We start from the raw sequence: 21486 nt of genomic DNA on the forward strand, positions 1-21486 counted from the left end.
TGTTCAGCTCCTTGTTTTGGTTGTATGGTCCACAGCTTTAATGTTTTGGTCGCGTCTCCCCACTCTCGTAGCGTTGTTTTCAGCCACAGCAGGCATCTGATTTCAGTGATAAAGCTCTAACAATCCACTGTCTACTACCCGCTCAGTACCAGACGGCAGACAGACACAGTTAGCAGCTAGCTGGGGAATATAGTGGAGCATGTAGCAGCTAAAGAGCCAAATCTTTCCCTCAGGAGTTAGTGGGGATTCAAACAGTTTGAAGGAGTGTGTGCCAAAAACACAACCTCGATTGAGTGATAATGTTGCTCCATGTCTGCTGAATGTGTAAGTAGGTAACTGATTCATACAGTGATAAAATGTCAATGGTATGTTTACAGATTTTTCTGCTGCCACAATGTGGCCAAAAAAAAAAATCTATTAATGCTGCTTTAAAGTTGTGGGAAAATTCTGACCTAAATTCTAGCAGTGCATGTGATCTCCTATGGAGAAATAAGGATTATACCACTATTTGTATTCTCATGTTGAATAATGATTGTGATCTGATTAGAATTATACAGTCATCAAAAGTTTTTGAAAGATGAAAATGAGCCTACACAGTCGCTTTAAACCTTATGCTTCCATACAGAATCACGTACAACATATGACCTGAAAAAAACAAACATGGAAACTGACAAGGGGAATGTAATCCTCTTGTATTACATACATGAATTCATAGCTAGCTGTTGATTGTCTTTTGTATTATTAAATGAGTCGATTTGAAATTAGTGCCCACATTTGCTCACTTCTTCTTGTTATCGGCCTCCCTTTGATTACCGATTCATTGATCGGTTACTTATTTAACTGCGAGTTTAATGCAAACTATGCAGGTAGCATATACGTGCACATGTTCACACCTCTAAATAAGTCCTCCTATTCATGATTATGTACAAGCACAAACACTTTCTTTCTCTCTCTCTCACACACACATACACACAAACAGCATACGAAGCTCATTCATAATCCTGTTTTTCAGAGTAAAACCTCTGCAGTTGCACTCAAAGCCTGCACTTATGTGGGATGGTGTAAGAAAGGCTTGTTTGTGTATTTGTGAGCGACCACGCTGGTAAGAGCCTTCATGAGTGTGTGAATCAGTTTGTGTCAAGGATGGCGATACAGAAACAAGGTGACACAGAGAGGACGGATAAACAGAGATGGAAAAAACAGAAAAAGGTAAAAGAAGTTGTTTTCAGACTTTTTTACTGCTTCTAATCCCCAATCTTGAGTAACAGGACAGGGTCCAGGGGTGTAGACACAAACATGGATTCAGATTTTTTCTGCTATGTTCATGACTGTCTCAATAGGGAAAAACTATTTGATTTCTCCTTCATTGATGTCAATAAAAGCCAGAAATTTTAAAACTGATTTCTGTTCTTATTCAGATCCTGCCCCTTGGTCACCCCTAGCCCCTGACAAACAATCTTGCCAGGATTTGGACTCAGAATTTGAAGATTCTGACATAGAGGTGGACATTGAAAGCCTTTATCCTAGTCAGTCAACAGCGGCCTCCCCTGTGCAGACACACATCGATCGACACCGTTTTCTCCTATACAGCCACACCGGGGTAAGTGATAAACGGCAAATGACCCTAGGAGAAAATGCTGAAAAGTTACACTTCTATATCCAGACATCAAGGCTCCTTTCATTCTTGTTCTGGGCATTGGGACCGAGATTGTTTGTGTTCAGTTATCACGAGAACTAAAGCAACATGACAGCAACAAAACCCTTACGATTCGCCTTTGATGGAAACTAGCGGAAATCTAATTTATAATAAATCACTTTAACAATTTGAATATTGAACACCATGATGAATTGTTTTTGGTTTTTTTTTTTGCAATGTTCGACCAACTTGTAAGATACACAAACAGACCACACGTCACTTAAACATCCACAGAATCTGGCACACATGATTTGTGTTGTATTGTAGTGTAAACATGTGTGTTTGAGTGCAGAGTGTGGCTGCAGCTCTCAAGTAGCCACAGTTAACAAACACACAGGCAGACTGGCAGTGAGTGGACATCCAAAAACAAATATGTGGAAACAGTAATTGGCTGTTTAGTTAAGTGTGTGTGTGTGTGTGTGTGTGTGTGTGTGTGTGTGTGTGTGTGTGTGTGTGTGTGTGTGTGTGTGTGTGTGTGAGTGTGGAGGAGGGAAGCTCTGTGTAACTGACACTTTGCTGCCATATTACCGTATTGTGGGTGTTCTGATAGAAGGAGGAAACAAGGCAGGGCAGCTGGTTAGCAGGAAGGGGAGAGCAGGTGGTTTACAGGGAACAGCTACAGTAGACATATCTCAGAGACCCACTGACACACTCAATTATAGAGGTTGTTACTACATGCACAGTAGTAAAACTACTGACAATAAACTTTACACCAAGGGATTTATTTACAATGAATCAAAACCACATCATTAAAATTGTTATGTTGGAATTGACTTCCAAACCAACTAGAGAGATAAATCTGAACCCAAAGCTCAATCTTATGAGCTGTGGCTGAGCAATTTGTTGCTCTTAACATTATCAATGGAATCTAATACATGAATCAATGAAATACACACCTTTGTGGTTTGATAGCAGTGCTGGGGTTTTTTTTTTGTAATATCTCTTGCTCTGCAGCTTTTACAAAGCATTCCCCAAATAAATGACAACAGAGGAAATGAAAATAATCAATTCTAGATACAATAAGGGCATCATTTCCTCCAACTTGGAAATATTTAAACAAAATTGTTTTGTTAATTTTTGTGTGATGGTTAAAAAAAAAAAAATCACACTGAAATTTCTGGTAGGCACTGAGTCCTTCTCAGTCTGCATCAGTACTACTGCAGTGCTTCTACCAGCTTCAGTCTTTTAAGACCGGGGCACATACAATTAACAAATTGTTCACTTTTGTTCTCTCCAGGAAGTGCTGGAGTGTCCAGGGTCCCCTCCTCTGTCTTGCCATCATAAAGATCTCAGCCAAGGTAAGAACTCTTCCTGTGCCTGCTGGGGTTTTTGTAGACTAAGGTGTGAACTATAAATGTATGAAACTGGAGTAATTTTTTTTTTTCTTTGCGGTCCTGTTAGAGGAGGGCAATCATGCTCTTAGTCCTGGAGGATAAAGGGGAAAAGAGAAAACACAACAAGGTGATACGGGTCTTGGATGTCAGCTGACTACTTTAAACAGATCCAATTTTTAACCGGTTTTGTCCTTTTAAAATGACAAATGGTCAGCATCATCCCAAATAGGCCGTCAGAAAGGGAGGAGAGTGAGATAGGCGTGACAGGATGGGAGGGGTCTCACACACAATACGACCTCTCAGCTGAGGGTGCCCGTCTTTTACCTCAGCCACAACAGCATGGTTGAGACACAGAGAGGACACGTGCACTAAAAGAGAGTGCTACAAGGAGGAAGAGACATGTAGAGAATACAGAGAGAAAAGACAGAATAAAGGTGTGATCAGAAGGTATTAGCCGGGTGAGGAGAAATAAAGAAATAAACAGAGACTGAAATGTGAGTATCTGATTCAGTCTTTTAAACATGAGCTTGTAATGGGAGCAGAGGGGACCAACCGGCTCAGAAACAGGTAATTCCGTTGTTTTCTCTATGATGAGTATGAATTTTTTTGTTGTAAATGAACATTGTATTTTTGTACAGTATATTCTAGGTGAGCAGTAGCCGGTGTACTCGAAGTTTGCTCTCACTCGTGTGGTTATCAAGGTTCATTGTAGTGTTATGATGTGGCTTTGAAATCTAGAAAAACACCCTGTGTCCAGCCTGATACGGGTGCTATATGAACTTGAGAAACCTTAGAGTAATATTGTTCTTTAGCATTTTTCAAGCTCAGCCTGTAAAACTGCTTTGAAAACACTTTTTTTGAAATTGGCTTCTGTCAGGCCAGATATATGGTACATGTGACTGAGTTTCACTTACACACTCATTCGTGTGTTAACTGTTAACAATGTGAGAATACAATGGACTTAGGATTGGTGGGTCTAACTGTGTGGGTCTGTGTGTGTCTGGAGCAGATAAGGGGATCCCCCTCTGTTTCCAAAACGCCATGGAAACACTGAGAGACATCAAGCAAGCCTACCAGGATGCAGAGAGGGGAAGCAGGTGGGCTGGATGAAATCTCACAATCTTTCTCACACACACACACACACACACACACACAGACTGATGTGCGTCTTTTTGAAATGTATATAGGCTGTGAATAAACAATAATTTACAAGCTGATGGTAATAAGCTGATAGTTTTAACCGTGTTGACACGTGAGAACACATCAACATCTGTTCATACGTAACCACAAACACACACAAACATTTTATGCGCGTACAGTTAACACTCCATCCCCCCAACACACATTCTCCTGTATACACAGTACACTGTCCCTGGGCTATAGTCAACAACTGCCTCTTACTTTTACACCAACAGTGGAATAGTGTCCTCTCCGGTTACACCCACAGACCTGTACGCAGGCACCTGTCACTGTGTCCAGAGGACAACCTGTTCTACCCAAACAGGTTAGAAACACAGAGACGGGGGAGAGAGAGCTCTGGTGAATCAGCCCATTGTCCGTAATGTGGAGCTCTCACCACTGAAACAAGTCCAAGTATTCCAAGAAGAATAAAGGTCTTTGAGCTGGTCTTAAATTTCCTAGCAACAGCTTCTAGGAATAGAGAGAGATGGGAGGAAAAATTAGGCTTTCTGCATTATGTTGAGTTCAGGACAAGGAAACAAAACTCAGAAGCATTTGTAAATGTCTTAAATTAATATTGTTAATGAGAATTTCTCAGTTGACCCCGAACAAATACCCATAAGCATCTCTATGGCAAGATTAGCCATATAACTCTTCTGCATTTTTCTCTCTTCTCCTAAGCAGGGGAGGTTCGTCTCTGCCGAGCCTGAGCGACAACAGCAGGCGCTGGGGCAATGTAGATCCTGCTCCCTTATGTGGCTTGCTGAGTACCAGGACCCCCTGTGCACCTGTGCCCCCTAGACACAGGTACATACTGTAGCTGGACTCATTATTTAGACATTTTACATCAATTAAGAGAGACTAATCAATAGCAGGTAGCCAGTTCATTAGCCTGCTTGTCACCATCACATATAAGGAGAGTGGAGCAGCCAAAAATAGTGTCAGCCTCATGGTTCACTGAATGAAAGAGACTGAAAAAAGAATTTGACTTGTCTTTCTTCCTTGACCTATGACCCACCCTGACATTGCAGTACTCCTTCTTAATTCTTCTTAATATAAAAAAAATGACAACACATATGTCTGAGTGACTGTAAACCACATTCTGTGGACCTGAGCCGAGATTTCAGGCTAAAAAGGTTAAGGGTTTGTTTATTTTAATTTAACTCCCTCTGGACACTTTTATCTTTGGTAGGGCTCCAAGCCCGCCCTCTTTCCATTCCTTTGAATCATTGTGGCTGGAGTGTGACGCAAGTGAAAAAGTGGAAAGTGAAAAGTAATTATTAATCTAAAGCAATCATTGAGCCATTAATATCTGATCAACAATATTAAGAAAACAGCTATATCATATGCATTAAGTGCTATGGTTCAATGAAATTCATTCTTACTGTCCTTCCATATTTGATATTTCACTCTTGTGTAGTCAGAAAACACAATACATCAGTAACATGCACACAAAATCCTTAAACCCTGATTTTGATACTTGTCCCTCACAGGCAGAGGACAGGAAGTGTGGTTGCTGCATCCCCATCCTCCCCCGGCCTGTTGTCTGTGGCTGAGCCCAGTCAGCTCAGCCAGTCAGCCCCCAGCATCATGGAACCACTACTGCGTTCTAACACTATGACGCAGGCCAGGGCACACATCCAGACCCGTATGTATATGTACAGCCCAAGCTTAAAAACATCCGAGTAACATAATCATAGCTATCGCAGCTTTGACTCATTTATTTTTAAAAATTACAAAGCAGTATAAATTTTAGAGCAGAGACTCATAGGAGGAGTTATATTCTAGTTCCATCTTATATGTTGTGAATATTCAAAAGGAAACTGTTTTAAATAATGTATAAATAAAACCATGAATACTGAATAGTAGCATAATGTATTTAAAATCAGACAAACCTGACTATTTCAGTTTGCTGATGATACTTATGTATATGTAGTTTCAATTTATAATTTCTTCCTTTTTGCAGGACTGGGTTCTCAAGATACTGTAAATGAACAAAAGGTGAGTTTCAACCAAAAAAATCAGCCTCACCTACTTGTATTGCCATACTTTCAATACAGTAATTTGTCTACCTTGCCAGTCATATCCATTGAATTACCATCAATAACTTTTATTCTCTGCAGTTCTCGCAGGGTCTCTTGCCATCTCTACATCCCCGAACACCCAAGCTGTTGGCACCACTGAAGAGCAAGCCCAGAGACAGTGCAGCTCTGCCAGTACTAAAGCACCATGTACCCCTAAAGCCCATCAGCCGGAGCCCTCTTTGTTCCCGGACCCAGCTGAGGATAGAGAGGCTGTCCTGGGGCATCCCACGCACGGGCCCCCTGACTGTTAATAAGTTCGGGAGTGAGGAGAGCAGGTCCAACAGTAGCAGCAGCCAGAGTTCCATTGATCTGGAGGATATACAGGAGAGAGTTTCAGAAGATAGCAATCTGAAATTCGTTGGAGACAGGCTGTTGCAGCATTCGAAGGATGTGAGCTCCACAGGTGATCTTCTCAGCACTGAAAAAGCTACTCACTATGAAGGGAAAGCCACCAATATGAATGATAGAAAAGAGCCTGTTTACAATCATTCCTTTACCAAATGTAACTATGCAAAACAAAGTGACACTATGGACCATATTAAAGACACTGTGAACAATGAAATGCGTATCACATCAGACACTAAGGAGAAGAACCATGTGGGCTTCACTCCAGACCCTGAGACTGACATTACCCATGGAATTATATTTAATAAGAATAATGACAAACGTGATGCTATTGCCTCCTCTGAGGGGAATTACAGAAAAGAACTGGAACATGTACAACAGACAGCATGGATTATGAAGGACTCCTGTGATAAAGAAACCAAGGTAGATAACCCAATCCTTTGTAGTGCTGAGGATGCAAATATAAATATCAGCACTGCTGTGGGGAAAATTCAGCTCTTTACTGCAGCTGTAAACCTTCCACTTTCAGATGTGGATCCCAAGACAGACAAGAAGATGTTGAAAGCCTTAAACCCTGCCCGAGACAAGGACAGAGGAACCAGCATGAATTGTGAACTAAGAGCAAATAATCAAACTAACCAGTCCTTCAACATACTAGCACATAAAGAACGAAGTATCATAAGTCGAAATAAGTCCAAAAGCAATCTGAAGTACTTCTCACTTTCTACACAAGTCAAGGATAAAACCAGGAAAAGCCCTGAGCTAATTATAAGCGGAGAGGCCACAGTCACTAAAGTAAAATCAAAGCTTAAATCTGTAAAGGGTACTCATCGTAGCACTGACACCCCATCTCCACGAAAGAAGGTTGTTGATCATCTACAGAGCAAAAGAGCAAATCCAGATACGTCAAACAACAACAGAGCTCAACCACTAGTGAGGGAGCTGAAGAACACCCAGCAGTTGAAGAGACTCAGTGGAGCGGGGACACCAAGGTCTAAATCTGCTGTGGACTTCATCACCTACAAAGACATGTTTCAGCAGATACATAGCGGGGATGAAGGACCAGCCATCTATGAAATGTTTGCTGGCCCTATCTATGATAACCTTAGGGTTTCCAGCTGCTGTGAGAAAACAAAGGACAGACAAGTGCAGTCTGCACCGTCTGGCAAGATGCAACAGTCCTATAAAGTCAAACACAGACCCTTGAAACAACCTCAGTCTAAGGTGAAGAGAAGCCCGGGGGAGAGTATGGTGGTTTCAACTAAATTCAGAGCAAGACTTGGGTCCTCTAGAACGAAATCTCACCCCACACCTGTATCAAGGAAAGGCATTTATAAAATGGACAATATGCCAAAACCGGAGGATGAGTTAGTTCCCTCTAAGCATGGTGGGATTTGTCAAAATTTTGCTAATGAAAAGGCTGAAGATGATATGTTATCTATCATAGAGGAGGCTCTATCTAGATATGGGTCTGAAACATCAAAATCCGATGACATAACACTGACTACGCCAACACCTTTGTCTCATGCTAAAGATTATAGTCACATGTCCATGACCATGCAAGAAATAATTGGGAATTCATCAACAAGAAATCAAAATGGAGTAGTTTCTGAGCCATTGTTACCTCAAAGCTCCCAACAGCTGAAGATCAACTCATGTTCATCTTCTAGCAGCAGCAGCAGCCACACCGTTATGTCACCAGTTTACCAGAAGTTTCTGGATGAAGTGGGGGATGGGCCACTTACAGATGACCTGCTGCAATGTCTTGCTGAGGAGCTGATCTCACTGGATGAGAGGGATGTATCCATTGCCCCGTGCCCTGAAAACCTGGAATTGAGCAAAAAGGAGACTGACAGTGATGAAGATCCTGTATCAGGAAGAAATATGTTTCCCGAGGTAAATCTTTTGGTTAACATTATGGTTGAAAGAAACAAAACTGTTCTTTTAAAAAAGAAAAAAAGAAATTTTGTCATTATCATAGTATGAAATGTCCATGATTTTGACTTATTTGAACTGCACATATAAAGAAACTTTGAATCTCTACTCATTCAATCATGTTTTTCATAACTCCACACATTTAGATATTGTACCATAATTATTAGGCAAGATAAGATAGTCTGACTTTTTTGGGAGAGAGGGGTCTGGTCTTTATTTTTTTTTTTTTCTCTTCTAAATTTATATTTTATTTCAGCCTTTCTTTGTAATATAGTTAATGATTGCAGAAACATCAAAAACAAGACTTTAAGGAAGAGGAATAACTGGTTGGTTGGTGGTTAATCATCCTACCTACGATAAAGTATAGCGCACAGAGCTTTTTGAACCATCTGGGACTATCTCCCATCCAGTGTCCTGAACTAGGGAAGGTCATATGTTTTTACAAGCTGCAACATGAGGTTCAGCCTACCTCACCATGCCAATAAATTCCATAGTCCCTTACAAAAAATAACATCCATTTCATACAAGCAACTACGACGTTCACATGTAGCCTACTAATCTATTAAAAATGGACTAAACATTTTCAAAAAACTAATCCAACCCCCTGAGAAGCCAAAATTATCCTAATCCCAGTAAAACCTCAGACACCCACTTGTTTTTTGTGCAAATGCATTGCAAATTCAATAATGATTTTTAGTTGATAATCCAGTTCACCCTTCATTAAACGCTCATTCCTCAATTACCTGGCCAGCCTTCATTCTGTATATTTTATTGCAGGTTATTCCAACAGTCAGTGCAGCTCTTCTTGGCTCTGAGGTGGATTCAGATGACACCATCTCATGGACAAAGGGTGAAGTGCTCGGCAGGGGAGCCTATGGGACAGTAAGTATGCTAATATTGAATAACAAAGTAAAGCTAATAAGACATTCAAGAATAAGAAAAAAAGTCTCTGCACTGTGTCCTTGTATCACCAATTTATCCAATGTAAGGCCACTCATGAGTGTTGCTTTGTGGGTCTTTTGACAGAACTCCTGCTATGTTAGGCTTAACAAAATGAAGATTTGCATCATTTGTCATTATTCCTAACATGAAAAGGTGTTATCTTCTCACACAATCCTGCACTATGGATAAATCATACACAAATACCCCAGTCATCTACAGCAGCAGGCCCAGACGCTCAACTAACTCTGGCTAACACTGCTGCATTCTTACCAGGTGTACTGTGGCCTGACCAGCCAGGGCCAACTGATAGCTGTGAAACAGGTCAGTCTGGACACCTCTCACCCTGATGCTGCAAAGAGGGAGTACAGACGTCTGCAGGAGGAGGTGGAGCTGCTTAAAACCCTTAGACACACCAACATTGTGGGCTTCCTGGGAACCTCGCTTTATCAGCACGTGGTTTCCATCTTCATGGAGTACATCCCAGGGGGATCCATTGCTAGCATCCTTCACAGGTTAGGTTTGATTCAAAATAACTTGCCATTTACCCACTTGAAGTATCTGTCGAAACAATGAGCTTTAGGAATGCCCCATTTGTGACAAAACATCACAACAGGACCTTACAATAAATGGTCTTTAGTGGTGCCTTCAATACACATCATCCCCTTTACTGCCCTCAGGTTTGGTCCTCTGCCAGAGCAAGTCCTGGCTCTGTATACCCATCAGATCCTAAAAGGCGTTGCCTACCTTCACCTGAACAGGGTGATTCATCGTGACTTGAAAGGAAACAATGTCATGCTGATGCCCACTGGCATCATCAAGCTCATAGACTTCGGTTGTGCACGACGTCTCAGCTGCCTGAATCACACTGCAAGCAACAGTGGAGACCTGCTGAAGTCTGTCCATGGCACACCTTACTGGATGGCACCAGAGGTAAATATGGAGCTTTTTTTAAGTGGTCTTCACATTTCTGAGGATGATTCTTTTTGAATTGCTTAACTTCTATTTGTTTCAGTGGTCCACTGAGCTTAAAATTCTCCTTTCAAACTCTTCTGACCTTTGTCATATGTTTTCTTAGGTTATCAGTGAGACGGGATATGGCAGGAAGTCAGATATATGGAGTGTAGGCTGCACAGTGTTTGAAATGGCCACAGGGAAACCACCACTGGCACACATGGACAAGATGGCTGCTTTGTTCTACATTGGAGCTCAAAGAGGGTTGATGCCCTCCTTACCGGATGGGTTCTCGGTTATTGCCAAGGATTTTGTAAGAATCTGCTTGACAAGGTGAGACCATGCATCTTCTCTTGTTGAATGTATGGAAAATTGCTTTCTTAGGATCACTTACCCTTTAAATCCAGGCTTTTTTATTTTGGCGAAAAATGAATTATCCAACAGTGTGAAACTAATCATGTTAGAAACAGAATTCAGTGCTTATTTTTTCTGTTTATATACATGCTTGGGAATTCTCTGATTTTCAATTATTTTTGCTCAACTCCAGTGACCAGAGACTACGGCCATCTGCGGACCAGCTCCTGAAGCATTCATTCATCCCCAAAAATGAGACTGAAGTAAACTCTTGGGAAACACAGAAGAAGAACTGCTGTGGTCACCCACAGGGACAGTATGGTTAACAATCAGTTACACTGAAACAGAATATTTTTGAGTTCAAGTGGACATTTACTGATTTAATTTAGTTTGGTGAATCAAAACACAAAAGTATTCTTCTGTGATAATTTAAGGGCCTGCCACCTGTCCCCAGTGGTGCAGCAGTAGTGTCAGTGTTTAGGAGCAAGAGGCACTGGCCACGTTCCCAAACCTCTCTGGACACTACAATACTGAAAATCTATCAAGGGCAAAGAAAATGTAGTCATTACATTCTTAAGCCGAATTTTTAATGGAACTATCCAGGAAGCACTTTTAGACATTTCACTTGGCTTTCATTTGGATTCCACACTTTTGTAGCTGACTTTGGGTATTTTCTATAGCAATCTTATAAATGTGCCAATCTTATAAATACCAGTTTCACATTTATAGTGTCTTTTTCAATTATTTATGTCCTGATAAATTGTGTCTAATATTGTAGCATATATTAAATGATACATTCCATATCCTTTATTTTTCAGTTCTGAAAATGCAAACTACCACCTCCTGTTAGCTTTCCTCTGAGTTATTGAGGAATCTGTGTAAAATTGTGCTTAAAAGACATGCCACACATGAGAACTTTAAGCTACTGTGCAGACATGTATCCTCATATTCAAATCAACAAATCAGTAAGTTTCTCTACTCCTAGAGTCTAGCAACATGGATATACAGTATGTGTAATAAAACGACAGCAACAACCAGAATTTGTACTATGTCAGGATAGTGGCAACTTCGAAGTTTATTTGTAATATTGAATTGAAAAGAAAAAAGGATGTCAAGAGTGGCTTATGCTCATTTGTCCACAACTGTTATTTTTCTGTGTGCCCAACTGTAAAATCCCTGATGAGGATACAAGCAATCCACCCTCAGGCTTATTAGGCATTTTGCACACTCTAAAATAAATGAGTAACCCAGTTAAAAACAGAGGGGACTGGGTCATGTCAAGATTTTAGGACAATATAGAGTTTAATGTATGAAACTGATGTAAAGACGTGTCTGGACAGGTACATGGCTGTAAATATAAATTCAACTAATTGGATGAGGACGTCAGTGACAAAAACTATCAAGCACACCCACATTACAGATGCTTGAGGTTTCCAACATATCCAGCAGGTCATCTTGCATATGGCCAATTAGTCAGTGTTCTAACAATTGTTGCTGGAATTCAAAGAGCCAACAACTGTTTTTTTTTTTTTTTCTTCTCCTGAATAGTACCGTTAATGGTTGATTGAATACATGTATCCCTTTTATGGGCTGACATGTAAAGGGCTACAACTTCATGCCATGACATTATGTCTGATGCACTTATGTCTGATGCAAATAAAAAGGGTTATGTAAACTTTAATAGCACACTACGTCTGTCCATGTCAGTTTTTTCCTTTTTGAGGCAAAACCTTTGGCATCCAGCTTAAGGTCTACTAAGAGGTCCAAAAAGTAATTTTTGGTACAAATTGCATTGCTCTGATGTAACTAGTAGGTGTTGAATGTGCCTGTGTTGCTGAGGGCATTAACTGATATTTCCTGTAATGGAAAAGCACAGTACAGCACCCTCTGTAGGAAGGCTGTAAGGAACACACACCACTGGAATGCAGCAATCATTCAGCCGATGATGCCCAAACGGTAAATCAACAAAATAAAAGTCTTTTATAGGTATTATAGTTTTCTTGTTATACTTACAAGCAGCTCCAAACCTGAGTAATCATGGTATAGCTTTTTTTTCTTTAAACATACAAAAACGTATGTACATTTATCTCCACTTCCTGTAAACAGTAAGCAAGTGCTCCTTTTAAATCCCTTTGATGATTGAAACATGCAAATCATACGCACAGTACTTAAGTATAAAAAGAAATCAAGACAAGAAAGTAATTGAGGAGATGAAACTTTACACCTAAAAAAATTGCATCCATCAACAGTACTAAATGGAATGCCAGCAAACGTAACTTGAACTCATCTCCAGCTGGCCACCTGCTTCCTCCATACAACTGTAGAAATGTGATTTAATTAAAGTAGTATTTGTAATACTTTTGTTTCACCATATGGAGATCGGAAATGTAGGGAAGGACTCCCCACCCCAATGGAAACACACACTCAACCCCTGCCCACCCCAGTCACACCCACCCAACCGTCGCACATTCCTAGACCCATTTGAGGAGGAAGGAGAACCAAGCAGCAATTCAACACACAAACAGAAAAACAGGACTGAGCATCACAGCCCAGAGATGTGAGTCAGGAAGCATAATTTTTCATCTTTCTCGTCTCTCAGAAATTGAGAAGTCCAACAATACTTTTCATGTTTTTGGAGATAAGTTTTTCTGCCTTTCAGTAAAGGGTTTATCTTCACATAAAGAGTTATTTTTCTAGGGCACTTGACAAGGAGGAGAGCATAGTTTTCAAAGTCTCAACTGTGGTAGTTTGAAGCCATTTCCATGTGCTGGCCAGTGGTGGACTCAGTGTCTCTGCTCTCCCACTTCATGTGGCGATTCACTAGGAGGAGGGTACTGCTGAGAGGTCCGCAGCCCACCTGGGTGTGACAGGAGGGGAGGAGGAGAAACAAGAAAAGGGAAGAGGAGGAGGAGGGAGGGATGTTAGCCAAAGAGCTGCAAGCCAGATGAGACACACTGCAGTTTAGGAGAGGAGCAAGGGGGAAAAAAGGGGGAAGAAAAAGTTGAAGTACCTGCAGCACCAGTGCCACCCTTGGAGATTTTGCTCACTTTAGAGCAAGAAGTGGAGGATGAGGAGGGAGGGTGGTGATTGTGGCTGACATCTGGGTACGCCCTCTTGCGCGATGTTGATGAAGACAAAGAGGTGGATCCAGGAGGAGCAAGTGTCATCCCTTCCATGCTGACCAGTCCTGGGGTACCCCGTAGCAAGCCTCCCCCGCCACCTGAGCCCTCGGGGCCTCCTCGCCCATTACCACTGTGCGTGTGAGGGTGACTGTGCTTGTGATGGCGATGGAGGCTGTGCTCCGCTCCACGATGTTTCTCCTTGCTCACCAGCGGGCTGGAATGTTTATTCTTATTGTTGTTGGCTGCCATGCCTTCATCTGATGAGCTGTGGCACTCTGATGATGAAACTTTTATCTTCATCTTAAGTTCGTCTTTGCTGGGTTGTACACTTTTATCCAGCTGGGAGCTGCCGCCAGACCCAGGAACAGCCAGGCGCAGTTTAAGTGAGCCTTTGTCCCGTTTGTCACTGTGATGACGTCTGTCTTGCCCTGAAGTTGAGGAGGAAGGGACTTTAATTTTCATTGGGGAGGCAGTTGTGCTGCCACCACCACCATGGGATGTTTGGTGGGGCTGTGAGTGTTTTCTATGGTCTACTTGGCTCATGGATGATGGTGCATAGGTAGAAGAGGAGGAAGACGACATTTCTCCCCTCAGATCGCAATCCATTACTCCGCCATGCTGCTCCTGCCGGCGTTTCTGCCCAGAAACAGCCAGCTCTGCAGCATGTTTCTCTCTGTATTTGTCGAGAGAAAGCTTCTGAGCTGCAGAAGGCTGTGGTGGAGGAGGCTGAACTGGTGGAGGGTATGCAGACTGAGGTGGTGGCTGATGCTTGCCCACTCCACCCCCACAAACTCCTTTTTGTTCCTGTTTGACAGGGTTGAAGTCTATTGTTTTCTCAGTCCTGTATATTGGTGGATGCTGAAGCAAAGAGGAAGAGGAGGTCTGCAAGGATAGCGTCTGCTCTTGGTGAGGGATGCTGAGGGGTTCCTGTTTTAAACAGGAGGAAGGATACCCCGCTTGGCTCTGTTTGCCCTGGGGCCACTCGCTGTGGCTAACAGGATTGTATGTGCCAGCCATGGCGTCCAGAGACAGGGGTGCACCCACGGGCTGGCCAGGCATGGGCACGGTGAAGGCGGCGCCTGCTTTGGAAAAACTCGGGTTGGAGGAGGAGACTCCAGGAAGTGAGGCATCACCTTGGTCGTGGAGCATGGAAGGCCCAGCAAAGGAGTTGTCCATCAACTGGGTGCTCTCAGTTTTGGGCTTTTTAGCAGCTTGTGTTGCCTAGAGGGCAGAGAAATTTGTGAGGCTGTGTGGCGTTTCGTTTTAGTTATCTCTAAGCTCTCTGACGGGGCTTCAACAGTTGCAATGATACAAATAATCAATGTAGCGGGATTTCTCCTGCAACTCTTAATCCAATATGAGTTAAAATTTGTAATTGCCACTAATACTGCAATGCAGTTCTTTGCCAAACTGGGGTGTAGGTGTATTGTTCATAAACAACAGCCATTTTAACTGTTTTCAGATCTGCATTATGGCACTCAAGCATTTTGCTGGATTAAAAGATTGCATAAGTGTACAGCAATGTCCTACCCTCCAGTTGCGTATCCTCTTTAATCGGCTGGGCGTCTTCTCCAAAATCTGCAGAAACTCATGGGTCAACTCTGCAGGAACAAGACATGAATGTTGTCATCAAACACCCTCAAAATTCTGCTGCTAAACATATACAATGCAACTGCCTCTTCTCTCATATATACACTTATGTTAATTCTATGAGCTTTCACTAGGTAAATGCTTACAAAACGCAAGCATATAGTAAACCATACTATACTAAATATACAGTATAGCAAGATAAAATACATGTCTCCAAGTTAAATTTATTTAATGTAATCCATCATGGCAAAATAAAATCTGTGTATTTCATCTCACCATCAAGCAGCTCGAGAGTGACAGAGCTGTCCACGTACTCCCACCAGTGTTTCCCGTCAGTGGAAACTGGGATCTCCCAGTTGGACCACTTACATGCAAGATGGATGCACACACAGGCGATCACTGTGGGCTTGTACTGGAGGCAGAAGGTAGTGAGGTGTAGACTGTATAGTGTGTGAGGGTATGCGCAATTGATGAGTGTGTGTAAGAAAGAGTGATTATGTGTGAGGATATGGATGTGGGAATCAGTCAGTTTAAGCCAGGTGTGGTCACGATTGGTCCCACATGTGGAGAAAAGAGAAAAAAAACACAAGAGGGAGCAGACAGCATTAATTTACTGGTGGCATCGTTGCAAAAGATAGGCCATAATTTGATTGTGTTGATACATTAAACTTGGACTGATAATGTAACAGCTTCTCAAACTGTGGTAACAATAAAGGTGACATTTAATACCTTTACGATTCATGTAATGTAAAAGGACATTATACCCAGTGTGCATCAAATTAAGAGCTGAGTTGTGTCATGAGACAATGATTTATGTTTCCAGGAACTCAGCTGGTGTAAATGTTGGGACATCAAAACAAAAGTGAGGGAAGTGAGTGGGAGGCCACGTGTTGTAGCTAAGTGTAGTCTGCCCATTGTGAAACACACTGAACCCTGCGACCACTCATGTGACAGTTGCATCATTGTACAGTGAACTGATGAGGGGCTGCTCTTACAACCCTCTCTGTACGGGTCTCTCTTTCTTTGGACTGTGTTAAAAGGGATAAATCTAGTGGGTCCTCCAACTCAACAAATACAATTTAGTAGCCGTGCTCCCAGTGTTGGGGTACACTGAAGCGCATAGGCTAAATACTAAGAGCCTTTGTAAGTTAAATATCATAGCTAAATGACCTACGACTGAAGGTTAAAAACCCCATTAAATGTGTAACAGTTTTCTACGACTAGGGAATTGAAAGAGTGAAGATTAATGCAAGAATAGTATATCATAATTAGATGGAACAACATCTTCACATCAAATACAAAATAACACATAAAACTAGACAGATGGCTACCATCCAAGTATTGAAAGCTAAAAATAGACACAAGCTGCTACTAAACATTAATACTTCCAAAGGTTTTGGTTCTTTGTTATCAAGGTGAAGACAAGTTGACCTTTGGTGAACGAGATATAAATCAGTTAATCAACAGTAGCACCAAGGTTGGTTTTTAATGTAGAAAGTTGGTTCTCCACAATCATTTCAGACAATTAAGCCATGAACATGATATTGCAGTCTTGATGAATGAAAGATTCTCAAGGAAAACTTAGTCCATATTATAGCTAGAGCCAACAGTACAAGCAGCCATAACTTCACATTGCTGCATATTAAATGCATTGTAAAAGCTGGATGGTAACCTTGTGTGGTGAGACAAGTACAATGTCTGGAAACTGATCCGCCTGGTTATGGTGGCCTTAAGCAAAGCTATCAGTCACAGCAAACTTTTATAAGCATCTGGCTGATGACTGCATTTCAAACTCCAGAGTCCCATTAATCTAAGCATCTAAAATCCTCTCAAACATTAAGGATGAGAGTCTTCATGACTAGATTAAAATAAATCAATTTGTAAGAGTACTGAGATATTTTAAGAACAGTCAATATCTTATAAGTTTCAATCTTAGTAAGTGTCTAAACTTGTAACACCATTCATAGTCAGCATCCAGACATTGTCAACTCATTTGGAGTAATTGAAGACAAAGTTAATTACATTAATGCCAATTCTTTTCCACCGCTGCCTACTTTAAACAAACCCTTTAAGGACCAAGTTGTTCTACTAAAAACATGTCAAGAAAAACATTTTGTCCTCACTTTAGAATAATTCATGATCACCAAATGCATTTTGATCAGTTTAAAAAAAAAAAAAAGATTCTCAATGGCTTTGTTATACGCATTACATATTTTGCAGGTCCTTAATGGGTCATGATTAGGTTTTTCTTGTAACATCTTCTACATAAGCTACATGTAGAAAACAATGTGGTAGAGCGAGAAAAAAAAAAAGACAAGCAAATATTGCAAAAGTTGGAAAAATCTGAGGCGATAATGCATTTTCAACAAATGAATATGAAAAAGAAAATTTTAAAAATGAATTTGCGGTACTTACCGGAAGGACCTCTACGAGAAATGTTTACATCTGTGAAATCTTTAGCTGCTATTCAGGCTACCAAAGTGTCTTTCTCTTTTAGAATTATGCACTTTTTCGCAACCGAACAAACATGTGGGTTTCAAGCGCACCACTACACTTCACATCTTGCATTCAACCCATCTGTGCCAACACATGGTCCCTTGTACAATACACCGCACTGCGACTGGGGCCGGTAACGCTACAAGCCACCCTGTCCCACTTCCTTTGAACAAGGGAGGGGAGCTGAGGGGAGGAGGCAAGCGTCCCAACAACCACCAGTGCAAGTAGGGCCCGTTGGACACTGAAAGGGTACCCTGCATTACAGGAAGCTATGGTGTGCAGTCAAAGTGCAACAAAGGAGGGGCAGGATAACAACCTGTTGGTAGCCATGAAATAGGAAGTCTGTGCCAGATCCTTGCTTGCTGTAAGAGACAGAGAAAAAGAGAAAGATAGGGAAGGGAAAAAAAGATTACCATTTCTGCAAGCCAAAGCATTTTATTATCATTAGGACAGGAACTGAATGTCTGCCTTTTTTAAGTTAATTTTCATTCTACTGATTAAACCAAGACCAAGACTGAAAACAACACATGGCATAAAACTGTTGCTATATTTTGGAAACTTTCAGTAAGCTTGATGATTTTTCTAAATTAAGTCTGCAAGGAAAGCTGGGAGATAATTCAATATTATTAATGAACTGCTATAAATATTATTGTATCATGATCAAATTATGTTAGCATTTTTACAAATATTCAGTTTGGCAAATTAATCACTATAAGCAGATTCAAAAATAAAAGACATGTAATTGAAGGCTTTTTTAAACAGTCGAGCAAAGTTCAAGGCATTAATCTGATCAGTTTACATGAGATTTTGTATACATATTTAAAATATTTAAAGAATTCACTATCACTATTTATTGTATATACATTTCTGCCGACCTCATTGGGGAACTCAAATGGTAAAACCCATAAATTAAATTATTAAAAATCAGTCTTGTACTTGGCCTAATAAGTGTCAGTAAATGTTACTGTTCATGTGCTATGTCATACAATGAACTCAAAAGGTCATCAAAAGAACAAGCCATGTGGTCATGTAACCATTAAATCAGCAAGGTTTTCACCCCCCTCCCAACCCATATCTGAGGTGGGACAAACAAGACCAGAGCGCACAAAGAGCAAAGAAGGAAGCCTCTACCTCGCACTAGCTGGGAACATTTCACCACATCAGTGTGTGGGTGATCAATAGTAATTTCAAAGCCTGGAACAAAATACATGACAGGTGAGTTCAACACAAACACAGTCGGTAGGTGACATGTCATTTTGTGATTAAACAAACAAATCTAGCGCTCATTTTAAAGGCTATCAATTCAGATTCCAGTAGGTATCTATGTGTTAAATGTGAATAGTGGAACTTGATGGTCAAATCATCAACTCGGCTCTGAGCACTTTCATTCCGGATAACTCTCAGTATCGAATGTAATCAGTAAGTGAGCAAAATTGTTGTAGCTGTAAAATAAATTGTTGCACAGCAGTGAAATGAAGATTAAAAACTCCCTAAAGACGTATCAATGCCACAGCTCATGACTAATGTCAGCAATAAGAGAATGACATGTCACCTTTAGATGATTTATTGAAAAATACATATTTGACAAGATACCCACACAGTAGCTGATAAACATTTCACTGAAAAGGCTGATGAATAAATCAACAGTGATCAATAGCACTACTCCCTTACGGATAAGGATAAGCCAATGATAATGATTATGATAAACAAAAGTGCTCTCTCTCGCTCAAGTCATCCACTCCAGTCACCACTACTTACCCAGGGTCTGCAGCACTATGGATTCAAGTATCACCAGCTCTTGAGCTTGCTGGAGGTATGCCTGAAGTTTGATAGACAGTCATTACAACACAATTGTAATGAGTCTATTAATCTATCCCTCTAACAACTGATTTCAAATGGCCAAAACTCCAAACAGAGAGGCTCATTTTACTATTAATGTAGGTCTTGTTAGGTGTGGGTGTTTGTTGCACACCAACAGCAGGCCAGATGAGTTAAAAAATAAGACCCTTTGTACAGGGTGAGGGAATGTGGTGCAGCCAGTTACACTGTACACAGGGAAACCATGACCACTCTGAGAACTGGAAATGCAGATGTGGAAGGGAAAAAACTTTCAACCATACAATATGCAGAGCTTCCCGAACTTACATTACTTTTCGTGTCAAGAGGTGGTTCTTGGGGATTTAGGCAAGCATGTGCAACTTTGATCACATGTTCGAGTTTCCGAGGTTGCTCTTCCACTTTTGCGGCCAAGAATAAGGTGGTTGGAGATATTATCTGTGAAAAGAATCAAGACATTTAAATCCATACCCAAACTATGTAAAGTACATCATTTCTGTCACGGTCTACTGAACATGTGATGGTAAGTTGCAGGCCAACAGCAGTATTATGTAACAGAATACTTACATTTCTATGGAATTTGGTGAAAGAGTGGTGCATATAAAATCTATGCATGTAAACAATGGCTGTATTTATTGTTAATTGAGAGCTGGGGGGGGGGGGTGTCAAGGAAAAATCTGAGCAATGATTGACTTCATCAGTGAAAAATGTAGCTATATGCCATTTTATTACGCCAAGACACACATCACTGGGCGACTTATTAGTAATAAACAACCGTTTTAGATGAGTAAAGTCGGCCAGAGTGAAGTAAAATTAGGAGCTGAGCCAACGACACTGTGGAGCAGGTGACTTAGCTCAATGCTAATTTTACTGGTGTTACATCAAAATAACAATTAAGTGTCAAATAAAAACTTAATCTTTCAGTTTACGTGGTCTAATGAACCACATGGTTATTGTTAAACTAAGCTATAGTCGAGGAGGCAAAAAGTGGTTAGGAACAGCTGCAAACCCGCCTAATGGCCTTCCAGACGTCAACCCTCAGCTAGCTAGTTAACGTGCTATATTAGCACAGAGCTAAAGGTAAAATTATGACATCGAGATTCCATATTAAGTTTTTTATAGTATAACAGTATTTTCACCAACGGGAAAACAAAAAAAACAAGTCTAAACGCCTCGAAACTTCCCCCGTAACCTCAGCGTTCAGCTTGAAAATTAGCTTTCTGTAACGGGCCCGCTCCAACGGTTAGCGCCATGGCTACTTCCAGTCTGGTCGAGGGATAAGTTTGTTTACAAAGGATACACATTGAGTCTCTGGCCCATATCTTGGATCAGATTTGCCGCTTGCTGTCGGTAGGAGAGCTCCCGATCTGGTTCTACTCCACATCGGCGGGACGGCGTGTTTTCGAGCTGCTCCCGGGTGAAAAACCACTTCGACGAAGACCCCCGGCACGCCGCCATTACTCTCCAACGTTCACTCGGGCATCGACAAAGCGGATATGCCGACACTGTCGCACAGGAAACCACGACTTCTTCGATGGTGAGATCAGTGTGCGATTTTTGTATCCACATATAACCACGGTGTGCGCATTCTTAAATATTCTTATGTTGTTTAAAAAATTGGA

General features: G+C 41.2%; 2 protein-coding genes across 3 annotated transcripts; both read right to left on the reverse strand.

Annotated features, from left to right (window-relative positions):
- Positions 1 to 11678: 11678 nt before the first annotated feature.
- On the reverse strand, positions 11679 to 16141 carry LOC120801195 (cyclin-T2-like). The gene is made up of 3 exons (XM_040147827.1): positions 15809 to 16141; positions 15473 to 15543; positions 11679 to 15163 (listed from the first exon to the last, which is right to left on the reverse strand). The coding sequence occupies exon 3, from the start codon at positions 15116 to 15118 to the stop codon at positions 13742 to 13744; it is 1377 nt and encodes a 458-aa protein (XP_040003761.1). The 5' UTR covers positions 15119 to 15163; positions 15473 to 15543; positions 15809 to 16141; the 3' UTR covers positions 11679 to 13741.
- LOC120801198 (cyclin-T2-like) lies at positions 15864 to 21390 on the reverse strand. Of its 2 annotated transcripts, XM_040147832.1 has the most exons (7): positions 21165 to 21390; positions 20432 to 20513; positions 20174 to 20302; positions 19787 to 19847; positions 19160 to 19222; positions 17948 to 18390; positions 15864 to 15972 (listed from the first exon to the last, which is right to left on the reverse strand). In XM_040147832.1, the coding sequence occupies exons 1-6, from the start codon at positions 21320 to 21322 to the stop codon at positions 18311 to 18313; spliced, it is 573 nt and encodes a 190-aa protein (XP_040003766.1). In that variant the 5' UTR covers positions 21323 to 21390; the 3' UTR covers positions 15864 to 15972; positions 17948 to 18310. The 2 variants fall into 2 exon arrangements, with proteins under 2 accessions (XP_040003766.1, XP_040003765.1); XM_040147831.1 differs by lacking the exons at positions 15864 to 15972; positions 17948 to 18390 and having other exon boundaries at positions 18404 to 19222.
- Between the last annotated feature and the right edge of the window lie 96 nt (positions 21391 to 21486).

Source organism: Xiphias gladius, chromosome 16, assembly GCF_016859285.1.
Source record: "Xiphias gladius isolate SHS-SW01 ecotype Sanya breed wild chromosome 16, ASM1685928v1, whole genome shotgun sequence".
In the NCBI taxonomy this organism is placed as follows: Eukaryota; Metazoa; Chordata; class Actinopteri; order Istiophoriformes; family Xiphiidae; genus Xiphias; species Xiphias gladius.